General features: G+C 40.1%; 1 protein-coding gene across 1 annotated transcript; it reads right to left on the bottom strand.

The window, feature by feature from the left end:
- Positions 1-21: 21 nt before the first annotated feature.
- Positions 22-12,957, bottom strand: LOC138878341 (uncharacterized). The gene is made up of 5 exons (XM_070158008.1): positions 12,669-12,957; positions 10,849-10,946; positions 9,845-10,046; positions 1,000-2,190; positions 22-626 (listed from the first exon to the last, which is right to left on the bottom strand). Exons 1-5 carry the CDS (start codon positions 12,955-12,957, stop codon positions 22-24), a joined length of 2,385 nt encoding a protein of 794 aa, XP_070014109.1.
- Positions 12,958-21,361: the final 8,404 nt, after the last annotated feature.

Below are 21,361 nucleotides of genomic sequence, written 5' to 3'. Positions count from 1 at the left end.
TTTCGCATACAATTGATGTTGCTAAAGGGTCTGCGAAATTGCCCTGAGATGGCCAGTGTGGTCCTCCTGACTCCGATAATACACAAGAATATCATCAATAAACACTATCACAAAGGAGTCTAGAAAGGGCTTGAAGACTCGATTCATAAGATCCATGAAAGCTGTCGGGGCATTTGTTAGCCCAAAAGACATTACCATAAATTCAAAGTGCCCATACCGGGTTCTGAAGGATGTTTTTGGAATATCCTGCTCCCTTATCTTCAATTGATGGTACCCAGACCATAAGTCAATCTTTGAGAAACATGTAGCACCTTGCAGTTGGTCAAATAAGTCATCTATTCTAGGTAGAGGATATTTGTTTTTGATTGTGACTTTGTTGAGTTGTCGGTAGTCAATACACATTCGCAATGACCCATCTTTCTTCCTTACAAACAAGGCCGGTGCACCCCATGGTGACACACTCGGCCGGATAAAACCCCTTTCTAGCAAATCCTTCAATTGTTCCTTTAGCCCTTTCAGTTCTGCCGGTGCCATTCTGTAAGGTGGAATTGATATAGGTTGCATGCCTGGTATCACATCAATCCCAAAATCAATCTCCCTATCCGGTGGAATCCCAGGGAGTTCATCTGGAAAGACATCCGGTAATTCATTCACAACTGGTACAGACTCAAGGCTAACGCCTTGGCATTGGTGTCTGTGACCCAAACTAGATGATAGATACACCCCTTCTTAATCATCTTTGCGGCCTTAAGGTAGGAAATAAACTGACCTCTAGGCACTACATTATCTCCATTCCATTAAATAACGGGCTCAATAGGAAATTCAAGCCTAATGGTTCTATCCGACAATCAAGTTTGGCAAAGCATGAATAAAGCCAATCCATTCCCATTATTACATCAAAGTCGACCATCCCTAACTCAATAAGATCGGTCGCGGTATCCCTACCCTGTACCGTAACAACACATCCCCTATAAACTCGAGCAGCTATAATAGACTTACCAACTGGGGTAGACACCAAAAAAGGCTCATGAAGCTGATCCGGCTCTATCCCGAATCCCATAGCAACAAAAGGAGTAATATAGGAGAAGGTGGAACAAGGGTCAATAAGTGCACACACATCATGAGATTGGACAGTCAGAATACCTGTAACAACATCTGGAGAAGCCTCTGCAGTTTGGCGACCACTTACAGCATAAAACCGGCTGGGTCTTCCTAAACTCTGCGCACCACCCCTAGCTGCACCATGCCCTGCGGGTGCTGGGGTACCTCCAGCTAGGGAGGAGGCTGAAGATGTAGCAGCTGCCTGGCTGGATGACTGAGCTGTGCCCCTACCCGCTCCCTGGCGGGATGCACGACAATGTCTCTGAATATGACCCCTCATCCCACATCCATAGCATATAGGTAACTCTAGATAGCAAGTACCTGAGTGCATCTTCCCGCACCTAGGGAACGGGGACCTTTGCTGCTGCTGGAACATCTCTCCTGACCGACCCCGCTGATGGGATCCCCTGCTGCCTTGACCGGGCCTGAAATGTCTCCACTGCTGCTGGCTGGGCCCTGACAGTGGTGCACTAGCTGAAGACTGTGCAATAGACTGGGAAGGCCCTGATGATCCTCCCCTGAAAGCTGATCTTCCCCCACCTAGTGACTCTCCCATATTGCTCGTAGACCGGGCCTTGCTGCTACCCTCTCTCTCCATTCTGTTCTTTAATTTATGGTTCTCTGTGGCTTGAGCAAATGCTACCATCTTCCCATAATTCATGTCGGAATTTAATGCAGCCGTAGAAGCCTCATTAATGGTCAAAGAATTAAGGCCCTGAACAAACCGGTGCACCCTGGCCTCCATTGTGGGCAACATATGAATGGCATACTTGGACAAGCGAGCAAATTCCATGTGGTACTCCCACACACTTCTGTTACCTTGCCTCAAATTTTCAAACTCTGCCGCATGGGCTGCCCTTGTTTCAGCGGGCAGGAAATGATCAATAAAGGCATCAGCAAACTCGCTCCACCTCATCGAAGGGCGCCCCTCCTCTCGAGAATCCTCCCACAACTCAAACCATGAATAGGCCACCCCTTTCAAGCGGTAATCAGCTAACTCTACTCCTTCTGTCTCAGTTGCACGCATAACCCTGAGGGTCTTGTGCATCTCATTAATAAAATCCTGAGGGTCTTCTTCTGGATTGACACCTGTAAACACCGGAGGGTCTAACTAAAGAAATCTGTTCACTCTGGAACTAGTAGAATCCCCTTACTGGCTGGATGAACTAGGCCCAACATTCGACCTTTGGGCCTGGGAGGCCACTAGCTGGGTCAACATCTGAATAGCTCCCCTAAGATCCCCATCCGAAATATCAGAACCGGAAGCTGGAGCTGGAGGCGGGATAGGAGTATCAATGGGAGGGATGGTGGTACCCTCCACGGGTGTGGAAACTGGGGTAGTCTACTCTAGAGTAGAAGAATCAGGCAGAGTGATAGCAGGGCGTCTACCCTAATCCACAGTATCAATCAGTGAATCATCAGCCACTACTGAGGTGGCATTGGCTGCTTGGCCAATTCTCGCTTTCTTCCTAGGTGCCATTTACTAAAAGGTTGCCCAGGGTAAACAGGTTGTTATCTCTACAAAGGCATAGGATGAAGATGAAGCAGTTGTGCAAACAGCAATTGCACATTCGCTAGCAGATCTGGTCGCCAAGGCACATCCCTCGACCACTCAGCCATCACCGGGAGAGGCTAGCAGCTCCCAGGCCCCAGCCCCAGCTCCAGCCTCACAGCAGGTGGAGCTTCCTGCTCTACTCCCAGAAGTTGGAGCCTTTTGCTCTGGCCATGGCAGATACTACTCAGTATGAGGTCCCACCAGCTGCAGTTTCACTACCAGCAACCGCTCCCGCAGATGTTCCAGATCCTTTTGCTTCCCCGAGCGCCTAGTGCACCCAGGGAGTCCCTGAGATTTCTTTTGCTTTTTATATGCATTGGGAACAATGCATGATCTTTGGTTGGGGGTGGGGTAGTTATGATCATAATCTTGTACCCATGTTTTGTTTTGTAAAAATATTTTGTTGTACCCTATGTTTTTATATAAAACTCTTGTAGTTTAGCAATGAATTCCCTTTGGTTTTTCTTCACTGGGTTCTTTTACAAAGGTGTAATAGTAGAACCATGGTAGTAGCATGAAATGTTTTAACTTATTTGGCGTTGACTATATGGCTTCAAACATGTGCTAAATGTTGTAAATATATGATACCCTTCCTTCTATTGAATCTAAAAAAAACAATGTATTGGTTAGTCAGTCTTGTGAATTTGAGGTTCGCTCTTTGATTTTATGCTTATTCAGAATCTTGCATATGTGAGATGAAAGTGTTGAGTTGCCTTGTATCACTTGAGGGCTGAAACTATGTTGAGTTGAACAATTCATGCATTGTGAGTGAGTGAGGATTTGTATGAATAATGCATATGTCTAACTTGTGATGTCTAAAACTTGCCCGATTGCTTTCTTAGTGCGACTCTCAGGTTAATGATTGGATGTTGAAATGATCTTAGGCTTTCCTTGTGATTACTAGCCAGTTCTTCCTAAATTGACCTCCTTGGTACATTAACTACCCTAGTTACCCCCTTTTGAGCCTTTAACCTTTCATTGACTACCACATTACAAACCCTTACCCCTTCTGGGAAGAAATTCCTTCTTTTGAACACATCCCTCCTTGAACGTGTGAGATTGAGTCTTAAAGCCTAAGTTGGGGGTGCCTTTATAAAGTAGAAATTGGCAAGGTTTGCTACTGTGTGTATAAAAAAAGAAGCAATAACCTCAAAGTTGTGTATATAACGAAATGCAAGCTCCAAAAATAAAAGAAAACATAAAAAAAAGAAAAAAAAAAGAAAAAGAGTGGAGTCTTGTAAAACTTGAAGAAATACTTTGAGGTGGTTCTAGGTCGGTAACCCGAGGTAAATAAGGGCTATGTAGTAAAAGAGCATAATATATGTAGAGTTCAAGGAGGGTATAACCATTACATTCCTAAATATTCATCCAACCCGTCCCGAAGCCTACATTATAACCCGTGAAAAGTCCTCAGTGATGTACGGTCAATCATTCCTGAGATAGCGTCAGAGTTAAAATAAAGGCAAGCATATGGACTGATACTTGTAGCATATAGCTTTCGTTCCGAGTGTTAGAGTGTTTTGATTGCATCCCCTGCATATATATGTGAGTGGGGATTTTCTTTATTGTGAGTGTGCATGAATTGTAAGACTTAGCAAAAGATAGGTTCTTGAAGTAGAACACAAGTGCACTTCACTGTGAATAGTATTTTGTCATTTTAGTCGTGGCTCTAAGGTCACGAATTGATTAGTCGAATGGTTGAATGATAAGTTGTTTTTCAGGAAGGGTAAATAAATGGGGTTACATGCTTGTTAGCTGTCAATCAAAACCATCTATAGTCACTACTGTTTTGTGGAATGTCGAAAATAAAAGTAGTAGAAAATAGGATAGCTTTGTTTTATTTGCTTGAGGACAAGCAAGAGTTTAAATTGGGGGTGTTGATGTGTCGTAGAATTTCGGCACAATTGATACCAATTGCTTGGATTTTAACTTGTCTTTTAATGCATTTTTAGTTAATTCTGATCATGTTTGGTTGTTTTGTAGTGCATGAGCTTGAAGACCCGAAAACATGGAAAAGAAGCCAAAAAGCCACAAAAAGACAAATATGCTGCAAGTATGCGGTCGCATAATTCACATGCGGACCGCATAACAGACCAGCTGATTGCAAATAGAGACAATATTTTGGGCCAAATGAAGAAGCAAATATGCGGTCCATTATGCGGTCACATAATACATATGAGAGCAACATAATGGTCGCATAACTCCAGTAGAAGATAGTCCTCAACATGATATGCGATGGGATATGCGGCCGCATAACACATATGCGGACCACATAACTGTAGACGGAAGCAAGATCTGGAGCCCAGCAAGTCTACGATGGAATGCTCAAATATGCGGTTTGCATAACTGGTCTGCGACCATTATGCGATCGCATAAGCCATCTGAAGGGGTATTTTTGTCCGATTTTGACTACGATATTTGGTCCACTATAAAGAGAATAACTAGGGTTTTTGTGGTCATTCAAGTCTGAAACAAGGTCCTACTTAGAGAGCATTGAATACTTCTTTTATTTGGAGGTTTGTGAAGAAGGAATCTTGCACTTTTGTAAGCTTTATGACTTTATAATTACTTTGTTCTTGTATTTTATCATGAGTAGCTAGTTTTAAATACTAAGGTTGTGGACCCTAGATGGGTGTAAAGTTAATGTGTGTTTAACATTGGATATATATATATATATATATATATATATATATATAATGGTTATATATTCAATTCTTGCTCTTTATTTGTGGTTGGTGGTTGCAAACATTAATCTATTCTATTTTACTCTTTCTTTACTTGGAAAAGTGAGTTAGGGTTTGGTAGAATTGAATATCCAGAACTCAAGACTTTAAATCTTGTTTAATAGAATCGCTTAGGAATAAGTGGGTTCTACTTGGCATAAATTGGTTGTTGTCACACCTCCTTTTTACCTACACCCCCGGAAGGGTATAGTATAAGGGAGTTTTTCCAATTAAAGGAAAATCGAAACGGGATTATTGAAATTAAAGATTCAGAGTCGCCACTTGGGATAATTTATGGTGTCCCAAGTCTCCGGTTCAAATCCTGAGTCGAGAAAAAGGTTGACAATGTATTACAGTCCGCGAACCAGAAATCAGGGTAAGGAATTTTGTTAACCTGGGAGAAGGTGTTAGGCATTCCCGAGTTCGGTGGTTCTAGCACGGTCGCTCAACTATTATATTAAGCTTAATTATCTGATTTTAAACAATTATGATCCTATGTGAAAATTTTAACTCTTAACCACTTTTATTCCATTTTTGAAGTAGATTGAACGTTGTCTAAAACATGTCTTTGGATCGCGCTACATGAAATGCACCCGCAATCCGGAACACATTTTATTCAACGTTTTGGGATTTGATTTGGGTAACATGAAATGCACACCCGAGTTTAGGAAGGTAAAATTATTAAACTAACGCGCCTAAAGCAATTTTGCGTTGCAACTTTGCGAGTGCCATTGAAAATTCGCTAAGTGGCATGCCTCGGATTCTAAGGATTGAAACAAATTTAATTAAGCGGGGGTCGTGCGATTTGTCATTTTGTTTGGCACGGCTCACCTCGAATCTAATTAAAAGAGCGTGACTAGTTGATTAATAGAAGTGGAAGATTTCTACTTATGTTATGCCAAAGCTTAAGCTAAAATTTAATAATCAATAGGCTAGCAATTGACAACTCATGTTTGATTGGGGAAAAGCCTAGGATGGTCATAAGCCAAAGGCTGGTTGTCCGCTACTTGCAGGCCGGCATGAGAAACAACTGGGCTCAACATGAAGCCCAGCTTGGCAATCAGATCGCTGAAGGGAAAAATAATCATAATTGGGCCAGTAAGGGCAGCCCAATACACGATTCAACACTAAAATTTGAAGGAAATTATTATTCAAGAAAATCTGGAGTTGAACAAATACTGATAATCCTTGAATCAAATGCAAAGCACATTTTAATGCTACATAGGTTCTAAAGTGACGATACAATCCTAATTGCAACAACAGACCTTTACACAAATTATTCACCAATTAACAACAAAACTCAAAGGCCCCCAACTCGTATTAAATTCCGATTCAAATATAGCACATTTAAACGGACCACACGACATCGACACTTGCCCAAACAAGCTAAATATGAAGAGTTAAGCCAAATCTGAAAATTTCAAGTCAAAAATCAGACTCAAATCCAATTCGAATGTTTTTTAAGATTCAAGGTTTACATGAGCAAAATGACAACTCTAAAACCCCTGTACTATATTTCAAGCGATATAGGAGTAAATCTAAAATAATAAGTGGGAAATAAGCCTAAATCAAGCTTGCTAGACCAACAACATAAAGAATCTGAACCTAGAATTTACCAAAGCTATGAAACACACATCCAAATCAGCCAGCCTTAACTAGTTAAACTAGGAATCATAGTCCTTAATTAATACATATTCTACCAAGTCCAAAACACTCTTGAATCAACTGTATTCACACAAGGTCCAAGTCAAGCACTTAAAACCAAATGTATATCAGGAAATGGAGTATTCACACTAAGCTAGACTAAAACATGAATAAGAATATGGTAAAATCAAACAGTAACCAACAACAGGGACTAATGCTTTTCATTCAACTTCAGCACGGTTTACAAATCTTTATATGAAACTCAAACAGGCTTCATTTCCAACCATGGTTTCAGAAGAGTACCTGGTGCAGTTAGAGAAAAGAAAAGAGGAAGAAATCAGTAGAGCATCAGCAAGAAATCAGCTCAAACCTAGCTTGAATGCCCAAGTTTAAAACTCAAAACAACCCCAGGAGCTTTAAAAGAACCTCATACGCTAACCACAGGAATGCTTAAACCATTTTCAACTCAAATAAACCAGAGATTTGATTTAGGACTGGAAAAAACTTCAAAATTACCAAATGAATTTCAATGGAACAGTAGTTTTTATCTCTCTTTTAGCCGTTTCTCTTTTTTTTTTTTCTGTATTTTTTTAGCCCTTCCCAATCTGCCTTGAGCTCTAAGTAACAATGCTTTTATAGGCAAGCTACTAGGGCAGCCTTAAAGAATTCAAAATTGCCATTAAAACCTTCTGAAATTTTCATTTTAGCTTAGCCATCCCTGGTGTAAACCTCAAAATTCCAAAATAGCCCCCACCCCAGCTTACTAGAAGCTTCCTCAATCAGTTTTCAAAGATTTCCTAAACCAGAATTCCTAAATTACCCTCAAACCCCTGAAAATTACCCTCCAGGACCTCAAATGGGTCATGGGTCAAATGACCCAATGGTTAAACCAAACCTGGGCTCAAAAAAATCAATTCAAATTCTTTTGAAGGGTTTCTGAAATGAATTCAGAGCCCAAACAAAACGAACTAAGATTGAGCAAATTGTGGCAAGCAGTAGGAAAACGACTAAACAATTTTCATAAAAATTAAAATCTAAGCTAAGGGACTAAATTATCATATAATCCTAATTAAGCTAACAGGGCTAAACAAATAAAGTGAAATCAGAAATTAATCGTGTTGTCAACAAAAGAACTAGACAGACCAAATAAAAAAATCACAGAACCAAACTTGGAACGGAAAAACTGAAAAGGAACAAAACGGACAATACTCAATCTCAGCCAAAAACTCGTTCAATTTTAGTTTAATTAACCGGAGGGAAAGAGAAGAAGAGAAGAGGAGAGAAAGCTGAATGAATCACAAGAGTAAACGAAAGGAATGAAAGAAACTCACCAACTCGTGCTCGAACTTTCGACTGAATTTCCGATTTAAACCCCCGAATAATGTCAACTACTTATTCCTTGTCGAATAACATTATTCCGTGGTGGAACTGGCCCGGAACACTCATAAAAATTGGGGGAACACCATTGCATGTGTAGATTTGGCTTTGACTTCTGGGGCTCGAACCTTAGATTTAAGATTCGAGACGTTCTAGGAAGATTCGAGGGGAACGGAGTGGGGATTTGATACAAGGGTGGTCATGGTGGTTCTATGGTATGAATTTGGTGGTGAACAGAGGCGGCGCCGCCACCGGAGGAAATGAGGGCGGCGCTAGGGTTTGTGACTTCACCCTCAGATTCAAGGGATTCTGAGTGTGTTCGCCGCCGGTCTTAGGGTGATGGAGAACAGGGGCGGCGTCTCTTAGGGTTTTTGAGGCAGGGGGGTTGGGGGGGTTCGTTAGGACACTTATGTATTAGGCGACCCAGGCTTCAGGACCGTCCGATCAAGAAACCTCGACGGTCCTGATCTATTGCCACTGAAACGGGGTCGTTTGGGGTTGGGAAGTGAAGGAACGAGTTGGACACGGATATGGGCCGGTTTTGGGGAGGGTTATGGACTGGGTAGGCTGGGTTTGCATTGAAAGATTTGGGCCTGGGTTTTAGTTTGAAAACTGGCCCAAAATATGAAATCCATCTTCATTTTTTTTTCAAAACAAATTTAATTCAAAACTCTTTTTCCTTTTTCCCTTTTTCCTTCTTTTTTTGAAATTTAATTAAAATCAAAATTAATTCCTAGAACTAAAAAAAACTAATTATCCCTAAAATGATAATTAACACAATTAATTAAAAATAAATTACCAAAAGAAAACTACTCAAAATCAAAGCTAAAATTAAAAGTGCAAATTAAACTAATTTTTTTGTGATTTTTCCATTTTATGCAACAATTAATTTTCTAATTAATCCTAAAATGTAAAATTAACCTTAAATGCAAATGCAACATATTTTGATATTTTTCACTAATTAAAATGCACAAACAAAATGCAAACAATTAACGGAAAATGCCACAAAAATCCACAAAATTGCAAACACTGAAAGAAATTATTTTGTTTTGAATTTATGAGAGTAATTCATATATAGGGCAAAAATCACATGCTCACAGCTGCCCCTCTTTGCTCGGAAACATGAAGAGTTTTCGTGCAAAGTTAAAGTGAGAGGATACGAGCGATTTTTGCCCGTTTGAATACTCCGTGGGAAGCATTTTTGAAAGATTTGATTGCACCCTGCTTCTGAGGTTGCCTAAATATCCCTGGCTAAAAAGGAATCAAGTCAGTGTAGTTCAGGAAGTTTTGGTAGCTGGGACTACCATGAAGCTGTGATTTCACTATTGTTGTTGCTGCTGCTACTGCTTACTGAACCCCCTTACTACACCATGTCAAAATTAAATAAGAAGCTAGACTAGACTATGATCTATGGATTACAAAAGTCCTATCTACATCTTCAAACTTGATCTTGCAGTTCTTGTTGCCTTGTTGTCCTCTGTTCTCTCGGTGGAATCTCTTTGTTGTCGCCTTGAATTGTAATCTGAGATGTGTTCCCTTTTCTCCAGGTGGACCCCTGACTGCTCAACTTGAATGTATTCCCTGTTCTCTAGGCGGGCTCCTAATCGCTGAACTTGAATGTATTCCCATGCTATCCAGGCGGGCTCCTGAAAAATAGACAAAAACAAAGAAAATTTTTTGCCCCAGTTTGGGTATGTGGTCCCATGTGTAAGCATAAAACGAATCACATTACCGAATATCAATAAGAATTTTGAAAACCAAAACATGAATTGTACTCCCTTGTTCTCCAGGCAGGCTCCTGACTGTTAAACGTGAAAGTATTCCCTGCTTTCCAGGCAGGCTCCTGACTTTAACTTGAAATGTATTCCCTTCTCTCTAGGCGGGCTCCTGACTTCAACATAGACAAAACAAAGGATGTGAAAGCTAAAATTTAAATTGTACTCCCTTGTTCTCTAGGCGGGCTCCTGACTTCAAAATAAACAAAGCAAAGAATTTGAAAGCTAAAACTTGAATTGTGCTCCATTGTTCTCTAGGCGGGCTTCTGACTGTTGCACTTGAAAGTATTCCCTGCTCTCCAGGCGGGCTCCTGACTTCGACAAAACAGATAAAATAAACAAAATTTCCTGCCCCAGTTTGGTAGCTGGGCACATGGGTGAGTGTTAAACTGAATCATTCTACCAACTGTTACTAAGGATTTGAAAACTAAGTCCTATTATCCAGAGAGGTCCTGACAACTGACAATTATGGATCTAAGCTGTATCTTCTAAAGGTATTACTTCCGCTAAGTCCCGTTATCTAAGAGGGTTTTAAACTACATCCTATTATCCAGGGAGGTCCTGAAGAACTCCTAATTGAATCCTATCTTAAATATGCAAACATTGAAACTAGCTTATATTCCTTTGGGATACATTTATGCTACTCATGATTGTTTTGAATTAACTAAGCCACATTTCCAGGAGGGTCCTGAAGTTTACGATCAAACCTGTTTTGATGTTTGCTCTTTCCCTTACGGAGAGTTTCTCCTAAACAAACGAATTCTTTTGCCTCTGTTTCAATCAAAGAAAATTTGTTAGTTTAAAGTGGTGGTTAGATGATGGCATTCTTGCTGAAGATCTTTCCACTGCGTTATTTTGTTTTGACTGGCTTTCCCAAATTGGCCCCGAACTGCTTTGACTTTCTGACTGACTTTCAAACCCCATGACCTTTGACGAGCTGACTGTTCAATACCCATGCTGTTGTTTTACCTCTAACCTCTTTATCCGAACCTTTGCATCTCCCATGATATCACCAACCATTCCATTGATGAAATTTCTGGTGATTCCTTGTACCCCCCTTGCATCATATTATCCTTAGTATGCTCTGACAATGGAGCATACTAAGGATAATTTCGTGGAAATAATTATTCTGGTGAGTTATTCTGGTGATTCCGTGGAAGTACGGAATCACCAGAATAACTCGCCACATTTCCAGGAGGGTCCTGAAAGTTTACGGTCAAAATGCTGTTCTCTTTTTTCTTCTTTCTCTGTTTTTCTTTTCCTTTTTTCATTCTTTTCTTTCTCTTTTCCTTTTTCTTTCTCTTTTTCTTTTCTTCCTTTTCTTTTCTTTCACGCTTGTGTTTCTAATATTCGTTACTGATTCCGAAAGAGGGGTCTGAAAGAAAATAAATAAGGCTCAAAAGGGGTGACAAGGGATAAAGTGTGTAGATAGCAAAACAAAGTGCCTTCGTCATTTCAATATTCAAACATGCCAAATACAAACGAGTACAATCAAACAAAGAGATCATATATAGTATCTCTTCACTACATCAGAATTGATAGCTATTTCCACACATTTCCCTTCTACATCTGTCAAATATAACGCGCCATTGGACAATATTCTAGTTACAAAAAATGGCCCCTGCCAGTTTGGGGCGAACTTTCCTTTTGCTTCAGCCTGACGAGGTAAGATATGTCTCAACACTAATTGACCCACTTCAAACTTCCGTGGAAGTACCTTCTTGTTATATGCTCTCGCCATTCTCTGTTGGTACAATTGGCCGTGACATACTGCTGCCAATCTCTTTTCATCAATCAGACTTAATTGCTCCAAGCGGATTTTGACCCATTCAACGTCATCAATTTCTGCCTCAACGACAATCCGAAGGGATGGGATTTCAATTTCTGCGGGTATTACTACCTCTGTGCCATACACCAACAAATAAGGAGTGGCCCCTACTAAAGTACGGACAGTAGTGCGATAACCTAGCAATGCAAACGGCAGCTTTTCATGCCACTACCTAGAATCCTCCACCATTTTGCGAAGTATCTTCTTTATATTCTTGTTGGCTGCCTCGACTGCTCCATTCTCCTTGGGGCGATATGAGGTGGAATTGCGATGCGTAATCTTGAACTGCTGACATACCTTGTTCATCAAATGACTATTGAGATTAGCCCCATTGTCTGTAGTGATTACCTTCGGAATCCCAAACCGACAGATGATATTTGAATGCACAAAATCGACCACTACTTTCTTGGTCACAGATTTGAAAGTTTTCGCTTCAACCCACTTGGTGAAATAATCAATGGCTACCAGAATAAACCTGTGTCCGTTTGATGCTGCTGGCTCGATTGGCCCAATGACATCCATGCCCCAAGCAACAAAAGGCCATGGTGCAGACATTGTATGTAATTCAGATGGTGGAGAATGAATCAAATCTCCATGCACTTGGCACTAATGACATTTACGCACAAAACTGATGCAATCCCGCTCCATAGTGAGCCAGTAATAACCTGCTCGGAGAATCTTCTTTGCCAGAACGTACCCACTCATATGCGGTCCACAAACTCCAGAGTGTACTTCGGTCATAATGGCTGTAGCTTGACTAGCATCTATGCATCTCAGCAGCCCAAGATCTGGAGTTCTTTTGTACAAAACTCCCCCACTAAAGAAAAATCCTCTTGCCAAACAACGAATTGTTCTCTTCTGATCACCGGTAGCTTGTACTGGATATACCCCCATCCGGATGTATTCCTTGATATCGTGGAACCACGGTTCGCCATCAAGTTCTTCTTCTACCATGTTACAATAAGCATGCTGATCACGGACCTGAATATGCAACGGGTCTACATAAGCCTTATCTGGATGATGTAACATTGACGCCAGAATAGCGAAAGCATCAGCAACTTCATTATGGATCCTTGGGATATACCTGAATTCTATCGACTAAAACCGTTGACAAACATCATGCAAACATTGTCTGTACGGTATGAGTTTCAAATCCTGTGTTTCCCATTCTCCCTGAATCTGGTGCACCAGGAGGTCCGAGTCACCCATGACCAAGACTTCCTAGACACCCATATCCACAACTAACCTCAAACATAGAATGCATGCCTCGTACTCAGCCATGTTGTTGGTATAGTAAAAACGAAGCTGAGCCGTAATAGGGTAGTGCTACCTTGTTTCAGAAATAAGTACCGCTCCTATCCCCACACCCTTCATGTTTGCAGCCCCATCAAAGAAAAGTTTCCATACCGGCTTCTCAACTTGTTCCAACTCATCAATGTGCATCACCTCTTCATCGAGGAAATAAGTTTTCAAAGGTTCATAATCTTCATCAACCGGATTCTCAGCCAAATGGTCCACCAAGGCCTGTGCTTTTATTATAGTTCAAGTCACGTAGAAAATGTCAAACTCTGTGAGCAGGATCTGCCACTTTGCAAGCCTCCCTGTGGGCATAGGCTTCTGAAAGATATACTTTAATGGATCCAAGGGAGATATGAGGTAAGTAGTATAAGATGACAAATAATGTTTCGGTTTCTGTGTCAACCAAGTTAGGGCGCAACATATCCTCTCAAGATGAGTATACTTAACCTCGTAGGATGTGAATTTCTTGTTGAGGTAATAGATGGTCTGTTCCTTCCTGCCAGTGATATCATGTTGACCCAATACACAGCCGAATGAATTGTCCAAAATCGTTAAATATAGAATCAACGATCGCCCTGGTTTTGGCGGGACCAACACGGGTGGATTTGACAAATACCCCTTTATCTTATCAAACGCCTCCTGACATTTGTGTGTCCACTTGACTGCAGCATCCTTTTAATAGTTTGAAGATTGGCTCACAAGTGGTAGTGAGCTGAGCGATGAACCTGCTGATATAATTCAACCTCCCCAACAAAGTCATCACCTCAGTCTTGTTCCTCGGAGGTGGCAATTCCTGTATGGCCTTGATTTTTGATGGGTCCAGTTCAATACCCCGGCGGCTTACTACGAACCCCAACAACATTCCATACGGCACCCCAAAAGCGCATTTTGCAGGATTAAGCTTGAGATTGTACCTGCAAAGCCTTTGGAAGAACTTCCTCAGATCCCTGACATGGTCAGACTGCTTTCTAGACTTTACGATCACATCATCCACGTACACCTCGATTTCCCGGTGTATCATATCATGGAATATCGTTGTCATTGCCCTCATGTAGGTTGCCCCAGCATTTTTCAAGACAAATGGCATGACTCGATAGCAGTACGTTCCCCACGGTGTGATGAATGCTGTCTTTTCTGCGTTCTTCTCGTCCATTAAAATCCGGTGATATCCTGCATAACAATCCACAAAAGAACCAATCTCATGTTTGGCACAATTATCGATCAAAATATGGATGTTCGGCAGTGGGAAGTTATCCTTGGGACTTGACTTGTTGAGATCTCGATAATCAACACACACCCTGGTCTTGCCATCCTTCTTTGGCACAGGCACAACATTGGCTAACCAGGTAGGATACCGTGTAACCCGAATAACTTTCGCATCGAACTGCTTGGAGACCTCTTCTTTGATCTTTACACTCATATACGATTTGAACTTTCTCAACTTCTGCTTGACAGGAGGGAATGCCGGGTTAGTGGGCAATTTTTGAACCACTAAATCAGTGCTTAGACTTGGCATATCAGCATATGACCATGCAAAAATATCTTTGTATTCGAACAGTGCTTTGATTATCTCCTCCCTGAGTTGAGGTTTCAAGCAAAATGATTTGAATTTGAGGTAGTGGAGGTGGTTAGAATTGGTAAAGGATTATTATCTCATTCACTTGTACCATTCGATGAAGGGAAATGTGGTAGCGGATGCCTTGACTAGGAAGGGGGAGTGTATTGGGAGTTTGGAATTTATTTTAGCCGTGGATAGGCCATTAGCTATGGATGTTCTAGTGTTGGCCAATTTATTAGTGAGAATGGATATTTTTGAGCTAAGTAGAGTTCTTGCTTGTGTTTTTGCGAAGTCGTCCTTATTTGTGTACATTAAGGCTTGCCCGTATAATGTCCCTCATTTGCATGTCTTTAAGGACACGGTGTTGCGAGGTTGTGGTAAGGAGGTGACTACTGGTGATGATGGTGCATTGCGCCTTTAGGGACAGATTTGTGTTCCTAATGTGGGTGGTTTGAGGGAGTTAATTCTTGAGAAGGCTCAAGTTTGCGGTTTATATTCATCTAGGTGATACGAAAATGTATTGTTAATTGAAGTAGCATTATTGGTGGTGGAGGATGACGAAAGACATTATTGGTCATGCTTCGTGGTGTTTGAATTGTTAGCAAGTCAAGTATGTGCATAAGAAATTACGTGGTTTGACTCAGAGATTAGCTATACTTGAGTGGAAATGGGAGGATATTACTATGGATTTTGTGGTTAGATTGCCACGGACTTTGAGTAGATTTGATGTTGTTTGGGTCATTGTGGACAAACTGACCAAGTCTGCATACTTCATTTTGGTCATGACTTCTTACATTTCAGAGAAGTTGACTCAAATCTATATCAAAGAGATTGTCAGCTTGCATGGTGTGCCTATTTCTATCATATTAGTTCAAGGCACCCAATTTACATTGCACTTTTGAAGAACAGTTTAGCATGAGCAGGGCACACAGGTGGAGTTGAGCACCGCATGTTACACCCCATGTTTACGTACTTGAAAGTATTCCATAAGTAAATTGATGAAAGCTGGGGAATGAGAGGTTACATCCCGCATTTTCAGACGTTAAGGTTTCGTTGTAAAGTTAATCGATGCAAGCTCGGGAATGAGATTATTTTGAGGTTACAAGTATTACGCTATTTCAAATAAAGGATAAGAAAATCCGTGAAGGTGAGAGGGTAGGCAAATCGAAGAAAATGAGTTTCGTCGAATCTTGGCAATTTGGGATAAAATACGATCCGAGCTATAATACCCGGTATTTATGGACTAGTGTCATACAAGGTACTACATGACCATGATAGTAAGGTGTACAAGGTATGTTAAAAGTGAGTAGTATTTTAAGTAATTTAAGATAATTCTTAATTATATGGGTAATTGATTAATTATTGGATAATAGAATATTACCCATTTAATTAAGGAATTATATTAAATAAAGATCAAGGGCATGAGGTGGCATCCCCTCATTCAAATTAAAATGACTCATAGCTTAGAATGAAAGGTGGCCCTTTAAGTGTCATACACATGACACTTACATAAGTATATTTGATGTTTGGCCTTAAAACAATCAAAGGTGATCCTATAGCTTTCTTCCTAAATTCCAACATTTAGAAAACAACAGAAGTTAATCTCAATCGAACAAGAACAATTCCAATGATTATTTTGGCTTCAACGGAAATTAATCTTGAAATAAAATAATTCCAGCGAGATTTCTTAGCACAGTGACAATATGAGAATTTGCGATTCTAAAAGAGTACGGTGCAATCTTTTCCAAGAATATCATACGGATTTTTCCCTACTCCAGGTATGTTAAGGCTATCCCTTATTTCTTTTTGGCATGATCCATACGATACAAACAAAACGAGCAAATACACAATTTCCATAAATGACTCTATACATAGAAATACCAGAGATGCTTATGTCCTTGATTCCTCATGTGTCATATTATTCTATCATATGTTCATGGGTATCAAAACTACATAAGTTTGTAACGTTTATTTCATGATATTAATCAGGGGCCTAATGGGTTTATGACGTACCGAGAGATTTTATTAACGTATTTCATATACATTTCATGCATTTATACATGTACATTGACCCATGACCAGATGACAATATATATTCGTATATATATGTATATATATGGGATATGAGAAATGTTATGGCGTTATATACGCACCACCTCCTGATCAGCTGGTATACGTTGATGATTTTTCCCATAGTGGACGAGATGATATGATGGGATGTCCTCATAGGCTTGATGATGTTATGAATGCATGTACCTATACACGATATGACATTCATACGCATATGCATGACACTATAAGTATTTCACGATTTACAGAGTTATCCAGACTTACAAGTCGAGTCATTTACTCTATATTTCTTCCATGTCTTTTATGTACTTATTTATGTGCCTTACATACTCAGTACATTATTCGTACTGACGTCCCTTTTGCCTGGGGATGTTGTGTTTCATGCCCGCAAATCCTGATAGACAGGTCGAGAGTCCTCCAAGTAGGCTATCAGCTCCGCGGAAGATGTTGGTGCGCTCCATTTGCTCCGGAGTTGCTTGTTTGGTCAGTATGATTTAGATGCGTATTGTTTGGTATGACGGGGCCCTGTCCCGACCTTTATGTTAAGTGTGTACTCTTAAGGCTTGTAGATAAATATCATGTATACGAATGCTTGTATGCCCTTGCCGGCCTATGTTTTGAGTTTACAAATGATCATGTTGGCCTTATAGGCCCGTATATCACATGTATAAGTTTTTATATCAGGTTGGGTCATCATATATTGAGTATTCCTCTATGTTTATTTTGGTCATCCCATGACGGCCCGTTTGGCCCATTTGCCAACAAAAGTACAATAAGAAAGATATGTTATGTTGGTACTCGATTAAGTAAGGTACGAGGTACTCGTTGCGGCCCATAGGTTTGGGTCATGACAAAAGTGGTATCAGAGTAGTTCTGTCCTAGGGAGTCTATAAGCCGTGTCTAATAGAGTCTTGCTTATGTGTGTGTCATGCACCACACTTTTAAGCAGGAAGCTGCAGGGCATTTAGGACTCTCACTTTTTCTTCTTACTCTAGTTCGTGAGGTAGAGCTCATTTATAAAAATTCAAACTCCTAGTTTCTATTCTACCTGTAATATGATGATACCTCCAGTTGGTAAGAGATTGAATGTAGATATGGAAGAGTTGAGTTAGAGGAACTCGATTTTTCATGATGCTTATGATGAGTAAATGTAAGGTCTTTAGTATATCATGTGTGTACTGAAGCCTCTTGATACGACATATAAGCCTTTTGATAAGGAGCCTTAGGGCAAGAATATCTATCCACCCCTATGGTAAAAGTAAATGAGAGATTCAAAAGATATATACAAGTTTTAACAAGTAAAAGAAGCAAGATGAAGAAGGGTACGAGGCGTCCAGCTAATGAAGATTGTCAGTATTTACGATTCAGGCAGAGGAATATAAGCCTTTTGAGATACCTTCAACAATAACAGAGGAATGTGCAATTGACCACACCCATCTCATTTATGCCCCAAGGTGGCTAACAGAAGTAGTATAAGAGAAGGACGGTATATAAGGATCCGGTTGGAGTTAGTGTAATCCAAAATGGTGGATGGATTGTTAGTGTTAGTTGACATTTTGTCACGCCCCAAGCTTAGGGGCGAGACTGGCACTCAGTGCCTCAACTATCCTTGTGTGTCACCTGTGACTCAGAGACTTTGAACATGTAATGTCATATTTTTGGCCATGGGCTGCAAGAAAATGTACGATGTAAAGTATAAAACTGAATAGAGACTAACGCTGACTAACCATCAACATAAGGCTAGGCCGGCAAGGCCGTCATATTTACTACAACTGACAAGCCAACAAAATATACGTACAGGACCTACCAGTCCAACATACTGTATTAACTGACAGGACATATCTACAAGCCTCTAATAATAGATGTACTACGATCGGAACAGGGCCCCGACCTACCCATATCCTATCTACATATAAACACAAGATACACACCACACTGCTAGCCCCGGTAACTCCAAAAGAAGGGGAGCTTACCGATAAAGCTGATCTCGGGAAACACCTACTGAGGAGGTCTACCCGTCTGTATGTCTGACCCTGCATGCATGAAATGCAGCGTCCTCAGAAAGGGATGTCAGTACGAAATAATGTACCGAGTATGTAAGACAATATACTGAAACTGAAACTGAACCGATAATATAACAACTGAGAACAACTGGGAGTCAAAGAAAACTCGAGGAAATGCTCATATGATAATACTGACTCAATTCTCTCAATATAGTAAGTAAAATAGCTGTCCGACCCTATAAGGCTCGGTATACATATATATCTGCTCTACCGTAGTAGGCTCGCTCATAAGCGCTCGGCCATATTAGGCTCTGTATCTCGACCAACTGGGCTCGCCCATATGCGCTCGGCCATAGTAGGATCGTCATATAACTTACCATCTGATCAGAGGTTGCCCAATAGGGGCCTGCCCATCGATTATAACTTGATGGTAATGAAAATACTTTTAATACTATATATATAGACTCTCTGCTCTCTTGACTGGAAGAAAGAAATACTCAATTGAATATGAAATCTTAATAATGAGAATATTGTAACTAATGCCCATGTCTCCATTGTTTTATTATTGGACATAGTCCCAATCGATGGAGATTCAACTGTACGAGAAATCAAATCACTAAACAAAAATCCCATTACTTAGCTGTGTGGGTCTTGGAGACTAATTTCAACCTCATTTTATTTAGGTCCCATTTATTTTCCTTTCCCTTTTTGTCTTCTTATATTATCTCCCTTCCCCTTATATTTAAAAAAAATGTGACAATAGAAATAGTGTAACAAAAGTTGAACAAAACGTCCAAAATTACTTTTGATATTTTACCTCGAAAGTAAGTGCCAAAAAGAGATTCATGATGTTTTAATGAGATGACATGTAAAGATTACTACTTTTTGTTCTGTCGAAAGTTAAAAATTATGAATCTTCAATGAGATTATATTCTTCATAAAGTTTTGATATGTTTCCTGACCTTACGAAGAATTTTATTTTTTTTGGATTAAACTTAAGAAACATATATGTCACTTGCGAGACTAGCAAAATATAAGCAAGTTTTGGGATACGAATTTTTCTTTATGCCTCGTTATCAAACTTGTATAATGACGAGATCATGCCAAAATGAAGGAAGGGCTAAGCCTTAACATACCTGGAGTAGGGAAAAAATTCATTTGATATTCTTGAAAAAGATTGCACCGTACTTCTTTAGAACCGCAAAATTCTATGTTGCTACGATTCCAACAATTCTTGTTGGAATTGTTTCGTTACAAGAAATTTTGCTAGAAAAATTGCTTGATTGATGTTTGTCCGAACTAGGAAAATGTTTGAAAGGAGTTCTGTTGGAAAGCTTACAAAATTGGTTGTAACTTGTGTTTTTTGGAAATGGTTGAAAGGAAAATGGTTTTGAAAATGGTTGAATTAGGAAAGTCTTACTCAACACCAATGCTTTACACGTAACTACACAAGATGCCACCTTTTAATTAAAAACATTAGTCACCTTATCTTAATGGAGGAGCTGCCACCCATGTCATTTAGTCATTATTAAATATACCCCTAATTAATTAGGTAATATCCCATTATCCAATAATTAGTCAATTACCCACATAATTAAATCTTGTCTTAAATTACTTAAAATTTTACTTATTTTTAATATACTTTATACATTATACTATTGTGGTCATATGGTAGCTTGCATGATACTAGTCCATAAGTGTTGGGTATTATAGCTTGGACCCTATTTTATCCAAATTCGACAACCTTTAACGAAACTCATTTTCTTTAACTCGCGTACCCTTCTTTCATGGTACTTACTTATTGCTTGGTATAAATAGCATAAATATGCTAACCTCAAGATAATCTTATCCCCAAGTTTACGTCAATTAACTGAGGAAGAAACCTTAACGTACGAATAACGCGAGATGTAACATCCTTCCCCCCTTAGAAATATTCATCCTCGAATGTTCAACTCCCCGTGATCTATATAACTTCGGCAAGGTCGTCTCTGTAACAACACCACTACCAACTCTCCCCGTAGAAGCTTAATAATCTAACGACACTCAGGACCATAATTATGAATAACGACGATAGCCTCTCATGACCAACGACAATAACCAACGTAAGAATTTATACACATACCTTATGATTATGATGTCTCAGTCGGATCCTTTTCTGGAGGAGGAAATAAGTAGGGATATTTAGACTTCATGCTTTCCTCGGCTTCCCAAGTCATTTCTTCCACCTTATTGTTTCTCCAAAGTACTTTCACGGAGGCTACCTCCTTATTCCGCATCTTGCGGATTTGTCGGTCTAGGATGGCAATCGGAACTTCCTCGTATGATACGTTCTCTATAATCTGTACATCATCCGTGGGCACTACTCGGGTAGGATCTCCAATGCACTTCCGTAACATAGATACATGAAAAACTGGATGAACAGACTCCA

Source organism: Nicotiana sylvestris, chromosome 9 (genome assembly GCF_000393655.2).
Source record: "Nicotiana sylvestris chromosome 9, ASM39365v2, whole genome shotgun sequence".
Taxonomy (NCBI): domain Eukaryota; kingdom Viridiplantae; phylum Streptophyta; class Magnoliopsida; order Solanales; family Solanaceae; genus Nicotiana; species Nicotiana sylvestris.
This window is presented reverse-complemented; position numbering and strand designations above follow the sequence as displayed.